The 22702-nt window shown below is 43.4% G+C and overlaps 1 protein-coding gene across 1 annotated transcript in view; it reads right to left on the reverse strand.

Annotated features, from left to right (window-relative positions):
- LOC119661601 (protein nubbin-like) overlaps positions 1 to 22702 on the reverse strand; it is a 233643-nt gene that overhangs the window by 49242 nt on the left and 161699 nt on the right. The window contains exon 3 of the mRNA XM_038071001.1: positions 8307 to 8555. Within this exon, the coding sequence (XP_037926929.1) occupies positions 8307 to 8555 (249 nt within the window). The remainder of the gene's footprint in view (positions 1 to 8306; positions 8556 to 22702) is intronic.

Consider the following 22702-nt stretch of genomic DNA (forward strand, 5'->3'; position numbering starts at 1 on the left):
TCAGGAATCAAGAAGATGACACGACTATAAAGATTCCAATAAGCTCGTCGGCTACAGCCAGGGCCGTTGAGATACACTCCGAGCCTAGGGTGGAAATTATGCGGAAATGAAAATTACGCCCCCCTCCCATTTTCCATTTTCTTCATAGGGGTTCAGAAGAATTCCTTTTGCTTACTCTCTCTTGCCAAGCCGAGCTACATCGTACGGATGACGCGAAAATCCTCAAAAGGATATTAAAGCTGGAATTGATGGAGTCAGAAAACCAAGGAAAAGATAGGAAGACGCGATGGATGCCGACCGTGATATGCCACTAGTTGTAGGTAATTAGAGGACATAGTGATCAGACAGGAACGTCAGTAGCGCTGTGAAGAATAAGGAAAGACTGAACTTTGAATATTCATTAAAGCAATGGACGATAAAAAAAGAGAGACAAAAGATGGTCTTACTTCAGATTATCTGCACAGGAAATAGCTTAAATTTATTTTAAATCTTCCGAACCTGCTCAATGGCTATTCAAGTGTTCAACCATGGAACATTGTGCTTTAGTTCTTCCCTGTAAAACCCATCGAAACAGTCGTTTCCTTGGAAGTAAGAAGGCGGTCATAGGTAGGTTGAACCTTAAAAAAGTCCAGCAATAAAATATGATTTGCATGTGCAGCAGAAACCCTGACCAAATGTTCACCATTATGTAAACCATTCCGATAAAAAATGCAATGAGGCTGTGTCAAGGACACAAAATGTTACACCTTCAAGAATAGCCTACCAACAACTGCCCGCACAAGTCTATTGACTTGAACGAATTTCCCTAAAATGTCAGTAAATCATCTACTTAAAAAACTCTAGGAAACAAAAATCCTCCAATTTACAACCCGTTTTTTATTACCGTACCTAAACAGCTTCCCGAGCGGTTTTTTAAGGAAGAATCCTTTTATGAAGCATCCAAACACAACCAACTGACGAAAGAGTCATAAAACCAATTGGCACCATAAACTACAGAAGCTGACTCCTAGTTTGGTCTGCAGAAGGTGGTTTTTAACTTTGCGTAACAATTGTAAGGACGCTACCCGACCATCATAAAACCCGCCAAAATGTCCTGCACTCAAATCCTATCTCGAGGATTTTCTCTTAAGGAGATGTAACAACATCATATACACCAACAGAAAATCCGGTAAAACGTCGAAAAAAAGGAGAATTCCAAATTACCGTCATACTTAGGTAAGATCAAAAACCCTCGAAATCATTAATCATTGACTTAGAGACCCGGTTCAAGGCAACGAAGGGTCACATGTTCATAAAAATCGCACAAAACAGGGTAAAAAACAAGAAATATCTTGGTGTCCTGTTTTTCTCGGATTCAGGTAAATTTCAAGACACTACACCGGGATAAAAACGTATTAAAATGTCCTTTGCATTTTGTAAGTGCATTAGTGCACACTGAATCCTGTAGACTCTCAACGCATACAAGCGCGAATCAGGGTATCATAAAATTGTCCTTATAAGTCTTTATGGAGACTACCCTAAATATTTTCGGTATTTTTTAACGATTTTTTCCAAAAAAAAAGGAATCGTTTCAATGGGTAGAGCCGTCACTATCAAAGTCATAGTTGCGTATTCCTTTTCAGTTTTTCCATGAAAAACTGTAAAAAAGCGAAATTTATGCGTCGAAAATTGGGGTGGACAGAGGGTTCTTAGTTTTGGCCTAGGTTGTTTTTTCTGTATTACCTATTCAAGATGGAAAAGAAGACGCAATAATTGTGATTTCTACCGAGGATTTAAGGATTTACGCCATAGCTTGGATAAGGGATTTGGCGATAGAAATCTTTAGTGAAAGATACATTTTTTCGCAGATTTTGTAAAATTTTAACGGACTTTCTCACGATTGATTTCAGTTTTGAAGGAAATATTGAGTATTTTTTGGGTGTTTGACAGTTTTTCACCCTTAGTTTTCGTAATTGGGTTTTGTATCTTGAAAGGATTCAATTTATCGATTTTGAGGTCCTTGTGGAGATAAAACTGGATATAAAAACGGTTTTTTTTTTCACAGAATCTGCAAAAAAGAGCGATCAATCGACTGGAAAACAAATTTCGAAGGAAGAAGCGTCCTTGGCTTGGTGAGAAGTGTTGGAATTTGTGGCTGTGGGTAAAGAAAATGTATGCAGGTTAGCTGGCGAAAGAGTTGTCCGTTCGGATGATTACAGAAGTAACAATAATAAAAACTCTCTCGAGGCCCAGATGCATTTTATATTTGTAAATAGCAAAGAAAATCTCCATCACAAAATGGTCGCATAGTTGCTGAAATACATGGAGAAAACCAGGAAGGACTTCATTCAATAATCGACAGTGCGAAAGTCCAAGTTGAAGATAGACTTTGGAATGTATTAGAGTCCTTCATTTCGAAGTCATAAGTCTGGGCTAGAAGGAAATGTGATCGTTTGAATGTGCTTATTAACCTAATTTAGATCTTTCATTACTGTCAACTGTCAAATGATAGTCTGCATAAGAGGTTTCATATAAACCCTTCGACTCTCAATGAAATTTCAACTGGGGGCCTTCCGTTCCTCCTCCCTCCTTCCCAAAAAATAGAGTTCCAACTACTAAAGTACCCTGTTATATTTTTCCGGAAGGAAAAGGGAGACATCTCACACAAAAGGATGATGGTGTTATTCGATGTCAAAGTATTTTCCTTAGCACCTCCATACCCCTTACTTATCTGGAAGAGATGTTCATAGAAATAGAAATTTAATACCACTTTTTTGACCGGACGTACATATATAGACATCCCCGAGTACCAACGAAGAAAAATTGGCTCTTCTGGTAATCCAAAGTGGGGCCCGATTTCCAAAGAATATGGAACTAGACAAAATTTTCCTTTTCGGTTTGGGAAATAATAATCAATCCCAAAAAATGAAATGGCAGCATTTAGTGGAAGCTTGTTACTGACGGTTGCAATGGCTGAATTGGTTGCGGGCCAGTTTCTCCATCTCGTTACCCTGGGTTTGAATCCTTTTTTTTCACTGATATTTGCTTTGATATTTGATATTTGTTTCGCTGAGAAGGTGAAGAATAGATGGATGTTCTATCTTCTTCAAAAGAGTGAGGGAGTAATTCGAAGTATCTCGATCTTGATATGGATCCGAAAAATTACCTCCATGACCTCCAGTATATTGAATGTATCGAGTCCCGGAGTAAAACTCCACTAAACGGAGAAAGTTGGTTTTAGGTCAGGTGTACCCTAACGTCACGCTGGCAATAAAAAACGCAAAGGATGCCCTTACAGCCACTCAAGAGAAAAAAAAGCTGATGTAGTCAAGTAACCTAATTGTCCTACTCTTGAAGAATTGGAGTAAGTGGTAAATTCCACAAAAAGGGAGCCTAGTCTCCATCAACGACTCAGAGAAGATCTGACAGTGCCATAGTTCAAAGGGAGAAACAAAAAGAAATAATTGTTTTCAACAAGGATGTCAATATAAACCTACAGAGTGGTAATGCCAAGTCTCTGGAAGCGAAAATCCCGGCAGGAAGTAGTCATCACTTTTTCAAAATTTCAGAAGTTTCAGAAAATAAGAGGTGACATCATCTACAGTCTCTACAGTCTACGTAGGAGCCGTAAGAAATTTTTGGAAGATTCGGCAAAAACAAGGATCCAGGTCTGAGATGACATACCCAAGCAAATGTTGATGCGAACAACGAAGGCTAGGTTCGACTTATCAAGGAATTCAAGGCTTGCCTAGAAAAGGTATATCCTCTGGCAGAAATTGGTTCTGTCATTCAAATCTACTAAACTACTAGGAGAGCTAGTTTTTGAACGCCCTGTTCGGCTGAGGACTACAATACGAAAAAGGATGGAGATGATGTGTAGAGTATCTTCGAGAGTTGATTAACGGACATTCCCTGGTAGGATTCTAGGAAAGGCAACATTGACTTGGTACACCAGGCACTAGGCAGTTATACCCTGCCAAAAACCCCGACTCGTCTTATTCGCAAAAACCCTGGGAATGTGTATGTCTCCTGTGCTCTCCGTTATGGAGTAGAGTTCTTCCATGATTTCAACAGCATTGTGCTTCATTATTACCACGCTAAATGCTGCCCAAGTAGTAGCTCTATAACGGCAAGAGAAACACAGATGCACACAAAAACGTCCATGATGACTGGGATTCGAACCCGGGCGACTAAGTCGAGAAATGAATGCAGTTACCTAATCTTTACTACGAAATCCACTATCATATAACCCTATAATCCTGCTGGATATAATGAAAAAGGTTATTTAGTACCGAGTTTTACCTATCGCTACCTACTCCAAATTATTTTCGACGTGGCTATGGCAAGAGACACAATCCTAAAGGATTCTCTAGTACACGACGAACGACCAACCCAGAGGGAACTTCGTCAAAGGAAGGGTATTATAATGTTTCATGCGTTCAGTTTTATCCTGTAGAAAGTGATATATTAGATTGGCAACTAAACGTTCGGAGTAGTATCAGAGATTGAAAAAAATTCTTAACGAAACAGAAAAGAATGAATAATCAAGGAATTTTCTAACAGTTTCCATCACTTTCTTTAAGGTTGAGTGATCAGACAGGTAATACCGATTCTGACGTTCAAAATTCCTGCGGCCGTTTCCAATTTTTCTCAGTATAATAAGCAATCTATCGGTCAAGGAAGATAGAAAACTTTTCGGGAAAGGATGGGATTTTTCCAGGCGCTCTCGACTCATGTCTTTACACCCCTGCTGCAACTGCTTTGATCTTCAACGCCATACTTGTTCGTCAAGGAATTAACTAGACGAATTCAAAGGCCAGGACAGCGTTTCTGAGTTGTTCATAACGAACACCGAGACTAAGTGGTTTCCTCATCGAAAAGCTTGGAAAATCTACTTGTGATTGTCTATTAAGTTCGCCCTTTGTTCTTGAGGAAGGCGATCAGACCCGAGTCTAATCTGAAGTGCCTCTTGCCACGAAGCTTCATCGGGGGTTATTTGGTACCACGGGAACCGGGATGGCCCTCTGAGAGCATGTGATCTGGGAGAATTCTTGGAGGATGTGCTCTCGGCCCGGTTATTTGCGGTTGGCTCCCTTGCAGGAGTTTCATGGTAGTTCTGGTTATGCCTGCGTCGCGGATAGAGCTCTTCGGAGCTCAAGCGTGGAGTTGCGCTGTATAACTCGGGTGCCGTACCCCATAGTTGCGGTAGAGGTGTTAGATAGGCCTTTCATCCACTGGTATGAATGCTGCCAGTCATGGCGGGGCTCTGTTTCCGGTCTTTAAATCAATCCGTGTCTGAAGAGGACCGTGACCTACCTCTGGTAGGTACACACGGAGGGTTTAACCTCTAGGACCTTCATGTCCGTCAAATTGTATTCGATCAGTCGGATGATCTCAATCACCATAGCGTTCAAAAATCGCAAAAGCAACCGTTTTCATTGTTCGTGACAATATATTTGAACAACTTTGCTCTGTAACGTCTATGAAGCGCCAGGGTTGCAATTTCAACCCAATTATTTTTTGGACTTTCCAAGCTGTATCCTTCAAACAGGCAAGATTCATGACGGTTCAAAGATTCAAAATTCAGAGAACCTGTAGCAAATAAGCTGATTTTAATTGTTGTGTGGCTACATTCAAAATTGACGACCACAATTCATGAAGTCAACGGCGGAAGCCCTTTGATGGCATTAATGACAGCGGCTCGGCTGACTTCCGGAGATTATCTAGAGTATGCCCTATTTCTAGTACCAATCTCTCTGCCTGAAAACTCAGAGTTCCGCTCATAAGCTAGCGACTTCTTTTCTGCCGCATAACACTTGCTCATCATCCAATCAAAAATTCGATTGAGAGTTAGCCACAATTCCAAATACTGAGGCCTTTAAACGTCCATCTAAACCTTCTGCTTGCGGCATTTGCAAGGCGTCTACTACAAGTAAAGAGTTCAATGATTTCTAACAAAATCGGACAGAAGCCACCTCCTCCTCTTCATTACTTTACCAACAGTTGAATCCACACCCTGGATCTTTCTAGGTGATCTAATAATATAGGGTTAGTGTCCCGTTAGAAGTCCTACTAGGATCTGCCTCCTTCAAAAATAATAACAAAAATGTGCGATCTATGTGTCTTCTGCAAGGCACCTCTTGCAGGCATTTCAGTGGAAGCCTACGTGTTCTTCTAAGATGTTGCGGTTTTCCACGCTAATAAAAAACTGAACGTCTCATCGCCTTTGTGTTTCGGAACCTGGTTGGAAAGATCGCACCAATACGCCAAATACAAAGTTTCCTACCATGATGTGAAATATTAACAGTAATCAACACGAAACTTCGGGGATCACCCAAAAACAAACGGATGCAAGAAGGCTTTTTAAAAAGGCCGCTTGGAGGAAGCCACCTCGGTCAATGGCTTATCAGGTCAAAACTACATTGACTACTCACAGAGTCCAGAGTGTTTCAGTATTGGCGAGAACGTGGGGCAGACACAATGGTTTTGCAATACACAAAAACCACAATACACAAAAACCACAAATTAGCACCACAATGAATCCACCTGATAAAGGTACGAAATAGGAAAGATCGGAAAGAAAATAGTCACATTAGCTCTTTTTATTGAGGGCTCCATTCCGCAACAATACGGCGACATTAATTAAGTTAAGTACCCTACAATGAAAAAAAGACAAATTTCATTTTTTAATGCCGAATAGTGAGGAGGAGTCAGAACAGCTGGTTCTCGAAATACCGATATATGAGGAATATACCAATATATAATAATATATCCAAAAAGGCCCTATAGCAGCCAGCCCATGAATTTGTGACGAACCCTTGCTTCTGGAATGTTTCGCTACCTTGGCTTTATGTCAAAAGAGATCAGATACAGCGCAGAAAGTAGAGCGACTCCAAAGAAGTTATTGCTGACCTTTTGCTAGGACGAACTATCTATATCGCCTTAGATGGGGCAATAGATCCTTCAGTGAAATGTTTACGGAAGTTATGAAGGAACCAGAGTTGATAGAAATTTGAAGAGGAATGAATAAAAATATCACTAGGCGCATCCCCAACACGAGCTAGGAAAAGTGGTGAGGGGAAAAAGGATGCCCGGGGCTAAAGGCGTTTACGACGCTCTCATTAATCTGGAAAAATAATGTTCCATGACAGTCGCACTATTGAAGTGGAATTTCCAGTGCTTTTCTTTGTCCTGTGAAAAAAGTCTAGGAAGAGTTTCATATCGCAGGGCAGATAAGTGTTCCATTGGAGTAACTAACCCGAATTTGAGCAGATTGGTAGCATTAACGTTTAAAAAAACTCTTTTTCTATGACGTCATTTAAACTCAGAATGGTTTCAAATGTATAATATCGACTAAAACTACGTATTTTTGGCAGATTTTGTGTAATTACAATTGTCAAAATTGCATAAAAAGCTGACTCCCAATGATATTGACAAAATTCTGCAAAGTCAGCAATGTCAAATTTTAGCTTGGGTTTCTTATTCGAATCATCAGCAATAAGTTAGTTGTTAGCCACAATATCACGGTGCAAGCCGAAAAAGGTAGTGGTATATCTCGGGGAGTACCTTTTTGTAGGAATCTTGACAAACTCTTACTCTTAAAGGCCACCAACCTGCCCTTTAACTGCCTCGTATCATAGGAGCCTTTACCACAGATAAATCTGGTCCAGCTAAGTAACCATGGACCCAATTCTTTAATTCAGCCCCATTAGTGAATCGAAAGCATTTTCGACGTCCAACCATTGTTTCTCGAGTCAGATCCCTGATGTTTGCGATTACATTGACCACAGAATGGTCTCAGTGAAATTTATTTGATGGCTCTGATGAACCACCAGTTTCTCGAAGGACAATTAAGGGGTAGTATATGCGATTTTAGAGCAACAATGATAGGAATTTAATTCGCCAAAAACCTTCAAATACAACCTTAATAAATGACGTCACCTATCAATTATTTTTTGAGGGTTGGGGAAGTTCTGAGTCTACATACACGTGAAGATGGGTTGGACCAATCGCAGAGAGACTTTCATTTCTTTTTTTCTAGTATAGCAACCCATCCTTTGGGGGCAGCCCCCAACTGGTAGCGAATACATCCTGCTTGTCCATACCTACGCCTGCCAAATTCTCAGAAAGCGACGAGTTTAGTGATGGAGACTACCAAGAACCAGATAGACTTCAATCCCATTCCTGGTGAACTTTAAAGCTATACTTCCGAGTTTCATTCCCAAGGAAGAATAGAAAACTTAGTCTGTTTTAAATCCTATTTTTGATAGCGCAATCATTGATTAACTAAATATGGCCTACTAAAGGAAATTGAAAATACTACTCACCTACAGGTCTAATGATCCCAACCCTACTTTCATTTCTATCCACCATCTCGCTATTCTTCTCCGGCTCCACAGCATCCTTCACCTCATTCTGCCTGATGTCACTAATTTCAGGCTCTTCAATAGCATCTGTCGCAGTGGCAGCCTCCGACTCCTCATCAGCAGTCTCAATCTTCCCGCAACTCGGCGTTACCAGTGAAAGTGGTTGGTGCCATCCACTTCGACTAATCCTTTCCTTATCATCTTCCAAATCTGTAAAGAGGCAAAAAGGTATGCACGGATTAAAAGCAAATCCTGAAAACATTTCACTTTCAAAAATTGTCCCAGTCAGAGAGGAGAGGAGGAGGAGACATAATACTTTGCATAAAAAACGAGAGCCAACCCGAGCCTGATTCTCTGCAAACAATCTCCATTTTATCCCTGAAAAAGGATCGACCGTCAAGGGAAGGAAGAAAGAGTTATTCAAGAAGGGTTTAAAATTTACATGCGCGCTACCCTTTTCAAATCAATTTACATAGGGGAGAGGATTGGCTGCGTCGCATGAAGTATGTACGCCACCACGGAGCTGTGGTGTGAATGAGCGGATAAAAAAGGGATTTCGTATCTGATATGCACAGCCGAATTCGAGAAGGGTTCTTATCTATTTCAGTTTTTTTTAGAAATCTGATTGGACGTGACGTTTGGGGCGTGATTTGATAGTCTCCATTTTTTAAAGGCAAACATCAGACCCGTTCCCGAGGGGGAGTCGCAATGCAAATCAATTGATCCGTTTCCCACGACGATTACGCAATTCATGTAAGGTAATTTTCTACGGATAAAATGGACCCCTTGCACAAGTTCAATAAAGACAGAGAGTAACTTCAACATGTCATTTTCGGACACCAGGTGAATCCTCCCGATGCACCTCGGTAGTCGAAAAGTGTGGGAATTTGTGTACCGAAATCGTATTTGCACCCTTGTACTTTGGCAAACATCCGTCTTAGAAATGTCTGATCTGAATACAAGTTGAAAAATGTATTTTTTTTTCCTTTCATTCGCCAATACCTGTTTAATAGAAGCCGAGACTACCTTACGGGGTCAAGTCGTACCCTGAATAAGGTTCATTTCTCAGACGCATATACGATTTTGAAAAGGACGACGGCATATTACGTACTCATATCGGAAAATTTCATGCATGAAACTGGCAGATGTTCCGTAGTTTGGCTCTATTATTCCGATACACATAATTTTCCTGCTATTGAACGTTTTATTCTCGATTTATTGATGACGTTCTATTGGGTTCGATATTAGGTCCTTTACTGTTTTTTTATGAGACGGGCTCGATTTACCTTTCTATGCATTTCAGAAAGTATGATTTGATGTTTCCGCGGTAATTGTCTGATTGGTATGGATATAGATTTCCATTTATTATGGTGAATGATAAGAGAAATTTTAAAGGATTTCCGAGAATATAGTAAGATCCTGGAAAACAAAGGAAGCTGAATGAAAATTTTGATTGTATGGCTGTACCTTCCGGCCAATAGATTCAAAGTCTAAACTCGGAAAATTTATGTCGGTCTAATTTTTGCGAGTTATGAACATGAAACTCCCTAAGGACACAGAAGGTAGCAAGTGTTATTGGTCAATCATAAGAGAGAGCACCCAGTAGAATAGAATAGAATGCTGAGTGGGTAAGGGGGCATTACAAGAGACGTTGAAGTTGGGTACCCATATCGGGACTCTAATGCGCCACAATACAAACTTTTACAAACGAGCTAATCAGCAAGCTGCTTTTCGCTTCATTCAGAAAGAAGCGTAGTGCTTCTCCGTCTAGTTTGGTTTCCTCCTTGAAAGACTGAAGTTGCATTCTATTATACAAGGCAGAGATTCTGCTGGCAAATGCAACCTCACATACTCAAGAAGAGTAATCAGACCAAAGTCTGCAAGGGACTTATCAGAAGTGGCTCTTTCCTCGATGCTTCATCGGAAGTTATCAGATACCATGGAAACCGGGATGGCTCTCCAAGCGCATACCTTCTGGGAAAAATCCTTGAGGATATGCTCTCGGCTTGGCTATTTGCGGTTGATCCATCCATCATGACCGTTGTGGTTGTGTGTAAATTGAAGACAGAGCACTTTGTGGACTCAAGTGTGGGGTTGCGCTGCTGAGTGTCGTACTCCTTAGTTACAGAAGAGGATTTAGGTATGCCTTGCATCCACAAGTATGAATGCTTAACCTACACTCAGTATAAACTGGTACCCCGGTGCCAATCACAGCGGGGTTATGATTGTGGTTTCTAAATAAATATGTGTACAAAGAGGACGATGGGATTATGCGTACATGGCAGGTAATCATGTGAAACCCCCAGGACCTTCATGCCTGTTGCCGGGAAAAGATCAGTATGGTATTGTCTCCAATGAAAATTTTAAATCCTCCCTGCAGTGACTGGTGAGGCTTCTTGTTGTACAATAGTTAACTTCACTGCCACTAATTGAAAATTTCCAAGCTACCCAGAAGTTAATAAGAAGCTTCAATTCAGCAAATTCATACCAGGGTTGCCTGAGACCAAGTATAACCTAGTTTTCTCCAACCCCCAAAAGCTTCTAGCTATAACTTTAGACAACCCTTCTCTCGCGCGTTTCGATAAGAGGCACTGAAAAGACAAAACCCTCAAGCGATAACTGGGAGAGTCACTCGACAATAGCAGGGGATACTTCCCTAAAGTAGGACAGAAGAGAAGTCTATAAAAAAAACTAGGATGGAATAGATGAGCCTTTTGGATGTTAGGAAACCGTCCATAAAACCTCCCTTTAGCAAGGAAAACTGAACGCAAAGGTTGGTAATTATTAACCGTGGCCCCAATATCGCCAGGAACAAAAGAAAATCCAGCAGATAAAAGATCGAAAGCAGAACAAGAGTCAGGAAAAAAGGGCAGAAAAGAGATCTGTCCTACACTGATATCATTCCTAACACCTTACGAAGGCCAGTCAACAGCTGATAAATCTGGGTGAGTACACGAACTATATCAGGCGAACCAAGGAAAGGAACTTGCTGCAATAAGGCTAACTGAGAACATTAACAAGAATAAAAATTATAACGAAAGGACACCGTTCAACAATAGACTAGGGAAGATGTTAGGCCAGTAAGGTAAGGCAAGAACTTGAAGGTGAGAGCTGACTATATAATGTTCGGCCTCAGTAGTACCGAGAAAAAAACAATAAAGAGTAGGTTTATGGAGACAAATAAACTATTAAAGCTAGAGCTAGAACCGATTACAACAGGAAAGATAAAAATGAAATAGGTCGTGTGTAGGTTGAGGAAGCATGTATGTATTTAAGGAGATGTTTTAGACGCCGATAACTTCCGCGGGAAGGTGGAAAGTGTACTTGGAGAGGAAGCTGAGGTAAGATCTCGGAAACAGGAGATAGTGGTCGAATGCAAGGACCTAGATGAAGTCACCTGACGGGAGGACATCTGTGTTGCGCTGAAGCAACAGTTCAACCTTGGTGATATAGACCAGAGTGCCATAAGAAGGATGAAGAAGGCATATGGTGGCACACAGGCCGCTATTATTAGTTTGCCGGCGGAATCAGCTATTAAGTTGATTACCGCGGGCAAGGTAAGAGTAGGTTGGGTCGTGTGCAGGCTCAGGGAGCAAATTTCTCTAAAGAGATGCTTCAGATGCCTCGACTTCGGCCATTTTGCGGCGGCATGCACTAGCCAGCATGATAGGTCGAGGAGTTGCAGGAAGTGTGGGGAAGAGGGCCACCTCATCAAAGATTGCACCGGAGATCCACGGTGTATGTTATGTAGTGGGAAAGAGGGCGTGGACGGCCGGCATATTGCGGGAAGCAGCAGATGTCCGGTATATAAGAGGGAGCTGAACCGCACAGGCAAATGAGATTGATACAAATCAATCTCAATCACTGTGAGGCAGATCAGGACCTGCTCTCGCAAACCATTCGAGAGTCAAATGTCGATGTCGCGGTTATTTGCGAGCCGTACAGAAACTACGGCGGTGCGACTTGGGCGGTGGATGCGTCTGGCAAGGCCGCAATCTGGGCGTGCGGAAGACAGGCCATTCAGGAAGTCATGGCCCCCTCGGCAGCCGGTTTTATAAGGACGAAGGTCAACGGTGTCCATATTTACAGCTGCTACGCTCCTCCTAGTGCAACCTTAGCAGAATATGAGGAGATGTTAGACAGTCTGGTGTTGGATGCTAGAGACCGCAGCGCTAAAATCATTGCGGGCGATTTCAACGCGTGGGCCCTGGAGTGGGGAAGCCGATCGACGAACACCAGAGGTTAAATTCTGTTGGAGTCATTTGCGGAGCTGGACATCGTGCTGGCCAACGTTGGATGCGTGCCCACCTTTCGAGGAAGAGGGTCGGGTTCGATCGTTGACCTGATATTTGTTAGCACTTCACTGGTGAGGGGGATGGCTTGGCAAGTGAGTGAGCACTACACCCACAGTGACCACCAGGCCATCTACCTCTGCATTGGGAACCGGGGAAGCAGTCAACGACGCTCTGGAGATGAAAAGGCTAAGGCGGTTTGCTGGTCTATCGGAGCTTTCGACGAGGAGACATTCCTGGCCGCATTGGAGGGAGCCCATGATCCGGATGGAACAGCGGTGGAAAGGGTCACACAGCTGTCTCAGTGTGTAACCGAAGCATGCGACGCTACGATGCCACGACGACGTTTGCACCACGGCAAGAGGCCAAACTACTGGTGGAAGACGGAGATCGCTGCCTTGAGATCCTCTTGTCTCCGAGCGAGGAGACTTTCCCACAGGACAAAGGGAAGGCCGGAGCACCAGGAGCGTGAGGAGGAATACAGGGATCTGCGAAGCAACCTTAAGAAGGCCATTCGGAGAAGCAAGCGGGAATGCTACCAGAAGCTCTGCATGGAGGCTAATACGAATCCGTGGGGTACAGCCTACCAAGTTGTAATGAAGAAGATCCGCGGGCGAAAATCACCTCAGGTGACATGCCCACGGCTCTTGTTGCAAATAATTGCAACTCTTTTTCCCGCAGCAGGAGCAGGACGAAAGAGAACCCCAACTGGCAGCTCAGCAGGACGTCTTCTCGATCCCTGATGTTACCGAAGAGGAACTTTGGGAAATCTGCAGACGTATTGGGGACGGCAAGGCTCCGGGATTGGACGGAATTCCGAACAGGGCTCTGAAGGTGGCGGTCAAGGCCAGACCAAGGTGGTTCGCAAGCACATTCGAATCGTGCATGGGGGAAGGAGTGTTTCCCGCCCAGTGGAAGAGGCAGAAGCTGGTCTTGCTACCGAAGCCCCGAAAACCACCCGGCGTGCTCTCTTCATATCGCCCTATTTGTCTCTTAGACAACATGGGGAAGATGTTGGAGAGGGTGATATACAACAGGCTGCTCCCGTTCATCGAGCTTGCGGGTGGCCTTTCAGAGCGGCAATATGAGTTTCGGCGAGCCCGTTCTACGGTCGATGCAGTAGCAAAGGTCGTGGAATTGGCTCGAAATGCAATGGCCATGGGCAAATGCTGTGCTCTGGTGACGCTGGACGTCAAAAATGCTTTTAACTCAGCCAACTGGGGCTGGATTAAGGGCGCTTTGGCCAAACTGGGTGTTCCTAGCTACTTGGCTAGGCTCATCGAGAGTTACGTTTCGGACAGACTTCTCTGGTACGAGACGGACGACGAGCCGAAGGAGTACATTGTGACAGCAGGTGTGCCCAAGGTTCTGTATTGGGACCGCTGCTGTGGAACATAATGTACGACGGAGTGCTTGGCCTTCGCGTGCCGGAGGAGACAACGCTGATTGGTTTTGCGGACGACTTGGCGGTAGTTGCAATTGCAAAGCATCCCGAGGACGTGGAGCTTTATGCAAATGAAGCCATTCATACCATCAAGTTATGGTTACGAATGGCCAAGCTGGACCTGGCGGACGAAAAGACGGAGGCGGTCCTCATTACCAACCGTAGGAAGAACAACACGGTTACCATCCAGGTTGGTAATCGTGAGGTCGTCTCAAAGTCGGTTGTCAAATACCTGGGGGTGATGATCGATGCCAACCTGAGTTTCAAGGGACACCTGGATTATGCGCGAGAGAAGGCAGCAAATGCCAGCTCATCCCTTGCAAGGATGATGCCTAACGTGGGAGGGCCGAAGTATAGTCGCAGGCTACTCATCGCGGGAGTGGTGAGGTCGATCCTGCTATACGCGGCCCTTGTCTGGGCGGGAGCGTTGAACCACGCTGTCAACCGGAGGAAGATATGTTCGGCATACCGGCCAATTGCGCTAAGGGTGTGCAGCGCATTTAGGACGGCGTCGGCGGAGGAAGTGTGTGCTATCGCAGGAATGATCCCTATAGATCTTCTAGCGAGCGAGGCACACTGGCTCTACGAAAAACGGAGGGCAAATCCAGCCGAGGTGAATGCGGATTTCCGAAAAGCCATCAGAAGAGAGTTGTGTGGCAAGTGGCAACAACGATGGGATAACTCCGACAAGGGCAGGTGGACCCATACATTGATCCCGTGCATCGAGAAATGGGTCAACCGAAAGCACGGAGAATTGAATTACCACCTGACACAGTTCCTTACGGGACACGGTGGCTATAGGAAGTACTTGCATCGCTTCGAATTGGACGAGTCTCCCAACTGTCCTGAATGCGGTGCTACACTCGAGGACCCGGAGCACGTTATGTTCCATTATCCCAGATTTCTGCAGCAGAAAAGGAGGTTGAACAGCATCTTAGGGGCGGACATCGAGCCCTCCAACCTGGTGGAAGAGATGTTGAAGTCGGAGGAAAACTGGATGGCGGTAAATGAGGCAGTAGCCGTGGTGCAGACAAAACTCCTGGAGTTGGATCGAGCTCGGAAGGCGGCACGACGGAGACGTGACATGGACGAGCTGGTATAGCGAACCAGAGCCTCCCCCGCGAAGTAATACTTCACAGTGGTCCCGCGGGGAGGGGCGGAAGAGTGGGGGTGGTTTTAGTGGGTGTGAATCCCACCCACTGCTGCAACCTGGCGCAGCAGTGTCTTTCTAAGATTTCCACCTCCATCCATAAAAAAAAAAAAAAAAAACGCCTTAAATTTGCCTGACCTCAAGACAGGCCTAAAAATTTGAAGAAGTGTATAGAAAAGGAACATCTTATCAAGGACTACATTCCAGAGCCAGAGTGGATACTTGCTACAGGGCTAGGAGATGTAGACAACTGGCATGTTGCAGGAAGCGACACAAATCCGATATGTGAGAAGGAGCTGAACAGTGCATGTAAATGGTGTTGATTGAGTTCAATTTTAATTAGAGCGGGATAGTCTAGCACTTACCATTATAGACTATTCAAGAGACAGTACATATATTCTACTCCCAGTCGCAGCGAAGCTAGACATGCTATTGACGAACCTTGGAAGCGTGCGTGAGTGCATACCACATTCATCATGACCAACAGGTAATCCTCCCCAACATTAAGGATAGAGAAGTTGTCTCCAAAAGGTGCAAGGGTGGTCTGCCCTAGATCTTTTAAAGAGTACACGTTTCAGGTAGCCTTAAAAAGAGCTGATGACAATTATGAAGAGAGCGGAATAGTGCTTCCTGCACTTAACCGGACCTTACGACACTTAATGTCGAGACGACGATCACTCCTGCTAACTGGAGTGGACTGGTGGAACAAAGAAAGTTGAGATATTGAGGTGACCTTAATCATACTATAAAGAAGAGCAAATGGGAAAACTACAGGACCGTGTAAAGTAGGGCGAAAATGTTGCTTTGAGCAAGGTACGAGACAAACAAGCACTATCAGAGTGAACTGCTCGACGATTATAACCACCTTTTATCAACAATAAACAGAAAATGAAGCTCTACAGTAAGGGAACCTCTTTTCGATAACTTTTGTTAACAGAAGGGGTATTTATAGATGTATTGGAGACAGCAACGTAAGGAATGGAACTTCGGAGAGAGCTGCCCATGCCAGACTACATCAGTTCATTAGCACTTTTGATTCCTACATAGTAGAAGGAAGGAATTCACGCCGAAAAAGGCAAAATCTAGCTTTACAATTGAAACTTCAGGAACTATCAGAGGTCCCTGCTACTTAAACCAATCGTCTCCTCTGTCTTTAGAGAATATGAAGAAGATGTTGAAGAGGGTAATATACAATAGATTGCTCTTGTACACTGAGGAAGACAACGCTCTCATAGAGTGATAACATCGGGAAACCTTTTGGGCTCAATAATGAAAAAGTTGGACAGTTCTGGGTATTGGTAAAATTAGCCGATAAAAATACTTTTGATTCGACCAACTGGAGTCGGATTAAGGACTTAGCAAAATTGCACGGCCTTGGCTTTTCAGCCAGCCAACTGCAGTCAGCTTGCACCGCCCGCTCGAGTCTAGATTGAAACCGATTACATGACAGTTTTGTCCAACCCGTCCTTATTTCGGAAATGATGAGGCTCAGGGCATCCTCTGTCTCAGGGAGTTTCGCATTGATAATTGCTTCAACTACAAGCACAATGCGGAAGTCAAGATAGTTAAACCCTTGGCAAAACGCTGGCGACAAAGCCGGACCATAGTGCTCAGATGAGTTGGTGTAAAGTCAAACCAGGGACTTCCCTAATTTGTGAGCATGGACAGAATTCTGCCGGAGATCATGAGATCCTTGCTACTGCCGCATCATTCAAGTCATCATCAATGTTTTTGAGACACGAATGTATTCCTCGGCGTTAATTTTCAGGTTCTCTGCAGGGTCACAAAACATCCCCTTCGTTACCTAAAATTACGAGAACAATGGCGTGGGTAGGAAATTTGCCGCACCGAACTTTGCCCCTTTGACGATTTTCCAGCGCGAAACGAATTGTAGATAGTCAATCCCGGCTTATGTTTGAGCGGGTTGAAAAGCAAGGCAGGCGGCTAACACGCACACGTAGAGCAACCGCACGTTAATACCTTCTTCACTTTTTTTTTGGCGGGGATAGCATAGCAAAAGGTTCCTCCAATTTGAGCATCCACTTATATTAAAGGAAGCTTCAGTTTTAGAGAAAGGATAGATTTGGTGTCTTATATTTAGGAGCAAATGCCTTCTACAATCACATCTATTGCAGCTTTCAGCACTCTCAGTGGCTTATCAGTAACATTGCCTATGACTAATGTCTGCGTTGGATCATTGTTATCTCAACAAAATGTTACGTTTATGCCTAATGTTCCTGTTGAGTCATTTTTATGTTCAACAGGATGTTTATGCTCAATGTCCCCATTGAATCATTCTGGTATTCAACAAAGATTACTAATTTAGACGCCAAGATGAATCATCATCATCAATGGGCTACAGTCGGTGTCCGGTCTGGGGCTGCTTCAATCAAAACTTGCGCTGACCTCGCAATAGGATCATCCAATTCGTTACTTCAACCGAATTCTTCTTGTCGTATGCCAGGACACCTAGCATTTTTTTGAAGTAACACCACCGAATGCAAGGTCTACTTCATTGTCTCTTACCGTAGATATTTCCCTCATAGACATTGCAGGAAGGGTCCTTCTTGTTAAATTAAAGTAAACCTCCCACCGAGCCTGATTTTATCCATACTTGAAAAGCTACGAGACGCTCAAAGATTCCGTCGTTATATAGGCGGCAAGCTTCATCAGAGGCCGAAGATTCTTTACTTACATTTCCGAAGTATATATGAGGGCTCGGAAGATCATGATCAATAAGGAACGCTACGGGAAAGGATTTTATGCTTTTGACATCTTACTCTTCGGTTTGACTATCAATGTCAACTAAGACTAGGGTTAGATAGCACTAAACAAGAAAAGGGCCGGTACCCCGCTTGGCTATATTCGGGTGACTTAGATGACCTTTCAAAGTTAACAACAAAATTATCACCCGCCACTTCATCCCTATGAAGAAGAAAGAAGACTAAATTTTGAAATTCTGTAACAAAGAGATTCACATAAATGTAGGGAAAGACACTCCCCAGAAGCTTGGACGGCAATAGCTGTCAGCATAGAGCCGCAAAGGCCCGTATATTCAGAGACTTCTAGAAAGGAATCACCCACAAGACGTTAAGTCTTAAAAACAAACACAACAAACGCCTAGCACTTGTGGTATACTCCCAAGGATAGGGCAGGAAGCTCTACAGGGAAGGAAGGAAAATTGAGGCTTAGAAACACTTACTTCTGGGGAAAATGGCGTGAAACCTAAAACTTGAAAAATGAAGTCAAGTATACTTGAAGCCCAGTCGGAAAAAATGTTGAGAAACGAACCAACAAAACGAAGTTGTGAGCCCGGATAGGCTACCCTCCACTGATTCAAGGAACCTGAAACTCAGAAATTTCAGGTCTAAATTTGGGAGATGTGTGCCCCACGTTGGGCCCCATTTGTGATAACTACGACGACACCACCCTAAGATTAGGAATATCATGCTGTTCCAAATAATGGCCCGAGGATGTCAAGAAAGGGTGGGAACCGTGAAGGTCGCGCTCTCACTAAACATCTGAGATAGGAATAACAATGATCAAGGATGTGACCCGAGGTGGATCCCCCCTTTCGATCCCGGTACTCGGGTCCAGCGTTTTACGGCTCCACGCGCGCGGTGGAGCCGTCTTTTTTCTTGATTTTTATTTCCAGGCCTCACGTGTGTTTATTTCGCTAGGTGGACACGAATCCTTGCGTTTCGGTGCGGACTCACGCTTCGGCATGGAAACATGAGGCGTGAGGGATGGAAGTTGCTCAAAGGATCTCCCACATTCCCGAGCCTGGTTAGCCAATTTTCTTAGGTTTTTGGGATAGCCCTTCCCTCTAGGTCGTCTCCCGCCATTAAGGGTGGTCTTTTGACCATCTTCAATTCGACATAGGTCATTCCAAAGTACAAGCTTTTTGTTGTTTTTCACGCACTGTTGCACTATAATGAACATTCTATGAAAACTGTAAGCCCGGACTCACCCTACCTATGTGACCCTACAATGTATAAAAGAATTCGAATTACATAAATTTTTACAACTCCACCATTTAAAATAACTGCCCTGATGTGTACATTCCTCCGCCGCAGATTTGAAATATGACTATTGTGGGAGTTGAGAATATTGCATCCATCAAATCAACTTCTGTGCGAGTTATGCCCCTATTTAAAGGCTTCAGTACCCAACAGAAAGCTAAAGATTCTGAACGAATTCGCAAAAGATTAATCACACTATGAGGAAGCGATCAAAATCAGCTCAACTAAGATAGGCTCTAGCAGCATCAATGGCGTGATCAAGAGCAATAAGTCATCCTCACAGAGGCCGGCAAGGTAGTGTGCATAGTGTGAAATTATATACGTCGGCCAATCTCTATAATTTTCTCTTGCTCGGACCTTAATTTGCAATTTTTTCCCTTCACCGTAACATTCAATTCTTCGCCGTTTTTTTTTATTTATTATTCATTTTACACGTCGAATGCGTATGCACTCTGACGATTTCCGCCAATTTGCATACGTACACGATCACCTGCTTATCATATCACATCACTTATGATATCACGATAGCTGCCTACGATATGGTCGAGTGGAAAATGTTGTGGCAATGATAGCGAAAAATTTCCTCAGGTATGCAAATGGGTGCGCCAGTGACGCAAGATGCGCATACCAGGCATATAATTTTCGTATTTTGATAAATAGGACATCGGCGGAATTATCACAATTACAACGAGAGTGTGTGCGGTCAGCGATTAATTCCGTTTCGAAATGCCCCGAGAAGAAAGTATGCTGCATTAATATTAATTAATTATTATTTGTGGAGTGTGTGCATTAGAGCAATGAGTAAAAACTATCATTGTTTTGAATATTATTAAGGCAGCAACAAAGAAAAATTGGTGTTTCATTTTGCAATAATTTAAGTCACAATGGAATAGTTGCGGAGAGATTTTTTTTAACGAGCAGCACTCCTTCTTGCAGATTTTCTATGCGCAGAGATAATTTGCTGTTTACTTACACGACATGAACATTTTTCTTTCAAATAATTGTGTTTGTTTAGAGCCAGTAGTCCCTCTCCTTTCGAGCGGTTGCATCACCCACAAATCAACGTGAAAGTCAAGACATGACTTTTCTCTGTCAGGAGTTGGGATGGAGTCGCAAATTTATCTTTTGGTTTTGCCTATCAGAACGCGTATCTCATAATTTAATGTAATTTGCAATGTTCTTGGCGGAAATGCTTTTCCAGAGCAATAAATTCCACAGAGGAAACACCTTCGTAAGATACAGAGGTGTGTTTCGGTGTACTGAATACCCCGTAATTCAACCCTTCATAGTCTCGAGCGCAGAAATGATGTTTCCTTGAAGTTCTGCAATTTGAATAATTAATTTTAATGGTGTCTATAATTTGTATAATTTCTCAAAGGTAACCAGTACGATTTTCGTTACACACTTAATTATGAAGAGTTTGGGGAGTACCCAATATTGGCGAGGATCGAAACCACGCTCGTGGAAGAAAACCAATGCAAACTAGGACTAGGACTTAAAAATTTGTTCGCAGACGCAGTCCTTTCCTTCACGAAGCATGGATCTGAAGTCCTTGCATCCAGGAAGAGCGGGACTCAAGGACCTTAGATCCATGCTTCGTGAAGGGAAGGACTGCTTACATAATAACTACGTTGGTCCTGGCGCGAAATACTTAGAAGTGAGGTAAGTGTCAACCGGAACGTAAAAATAAACTTAATTCAAAATCATCCCTTGAAAGGTCGCTCTGAATTTGACCACTTCCGAAGTAAACTCTACAGAAATCTTTGCAATCACATATGGGACATGGATTAGATAGGACGAACCACAACCTGAACGTCTGGGGGCCAAATCATATGGGGTAGCAAAGGTAGCTTTGTATAATATTTACTATGGTAGGCGCCCCTAGTGTGTATAGCTGCGGTGGTCCTTCAAATCTTTAAATAAGAGAGTTTGAGAAAAAGCTTCGACAGGCTGCTCTCTGGTCCTTGTTATTGCTGGCGATCACCAAAAACACAAGAAATTGTGATTTAGATTTTACACAGTTGAACATGGGTTTGAACGATGAACTGCAAATGAGGGTTCAACCGAGAGACTAGCATTCGTTAGCGTTTCGATAATGCATACCATGCCTTACCATCTTATAAAGTATTATCATCACAGCGGAAACCAGATAATTTTATCCCAGCTCGGGAAGGATCCTGTAGGAATTCTGCCTGCGAAAGCGACCCACCAACAATCTGTGGTTACATCAGATGTAAGCTCTCTACGGATCAAAATGCGATTCAATATTGAGATGATACATATTTCCTAGCAGGAAACTTCGCCGCAAGAGTTCGAAAGAGCCCTCGTAAGGTGGCAGCAGCGGTCTCCGAGAGGCATCCGCTCTAATTAGGACATGGGTGAGGATTTGAGATCTCTGGGCACGTCAACTACGGTTTTCGGATGGTTGACAGATAGTGGCGGCTTTAACTTCGGCATTGCGTGCCTGAGCAGACGCAACAAATTGGCAGTGTTGAGGGGGGCAGGTCTCATGCTCTCCCCGCAAATTTTTCTCGTTTGGATGTTCGGGGGCCAAGTAAAACGAGTGGTAGGACCAACGACCAAGAAGGGTCGCCTCGGGCCATTATAGGGACCTTCAATGTCCTGTGCTACCTTTCAAGTATCCCATTATGCTGCGGATGGTAAGCGGCTATCCGGTGGCATTTGAAGCCGAGGAGGTTGCCAGCTCTGAGAAAAGGCAGGACTCAAACTTTATTTCCTGGTCGGTTATTATAATTGCCGGCACACCAAAGTGTGGAATCTATTCTCGACAGAGGGAAATTGTGTAGTAATGTCTTTCAAAAGTATCGACTCAGGCTACCACGTCAACCTATCGATGATTGGGTGGTTGTTCTCAAGTGAAAATAAACCTGTCGAGCAGAAATCGAAAACAATATTTGCAGAGCTCTATAAGAAAAGCTAAGTTTTTACTAGCATTGGGAATCATATCATCCACATTTAAGCTGTGAAAGTGATGATAAATACAACGTTCAATTTTAAGCAGTTCCTGGAGTTTTTTTGTTACAGAACATCCAGGGACACTACGGTCCAGGCGAAGATCATGCTGAACACAAAAAGTATGATGAATACTTCAAGCCTGAGCATATAACAGAAGGGGGAAGGAAGCATTCCCTTAGGGTTGCGATTTTCTTAACAGAATAGAGACATATAACAGCTGCTACAGGAACGATATAGAGGCAGACATACTTTTCATCCGGGACGGAATTTGCTCTATCCAACCCCAGCCTTAACTTATGCTATCGAAAAAACGGGGCTCTGTAGAAACCCAGTTCATTTAAGAACAACGTTCCCTGCGCATTCTGTATGAGTTGATGACAGCAGCGTGGAAAGCACCGAGGACTGTCAACTTTTCTCTATAAAGGAGTTGAAAGAGGTTGTCTTCTCTATGGAAAACAAGAAGGCGCTAGGAC

This window comes from Hermetia illucens, chromosome 1 (genome assembly GCF_905115235.1).
Source record: "Hermetia illucens chromosome 1, iHerIll2.2.curated.20191125, whole genome shotgun sequence".
Classification (NCBI taxonomy): Eukaryota; Metazoa; Arthropoda; class Insecta; order Diptera; family Stratiomyidae; genus Hermetia; species Hermetia illucens.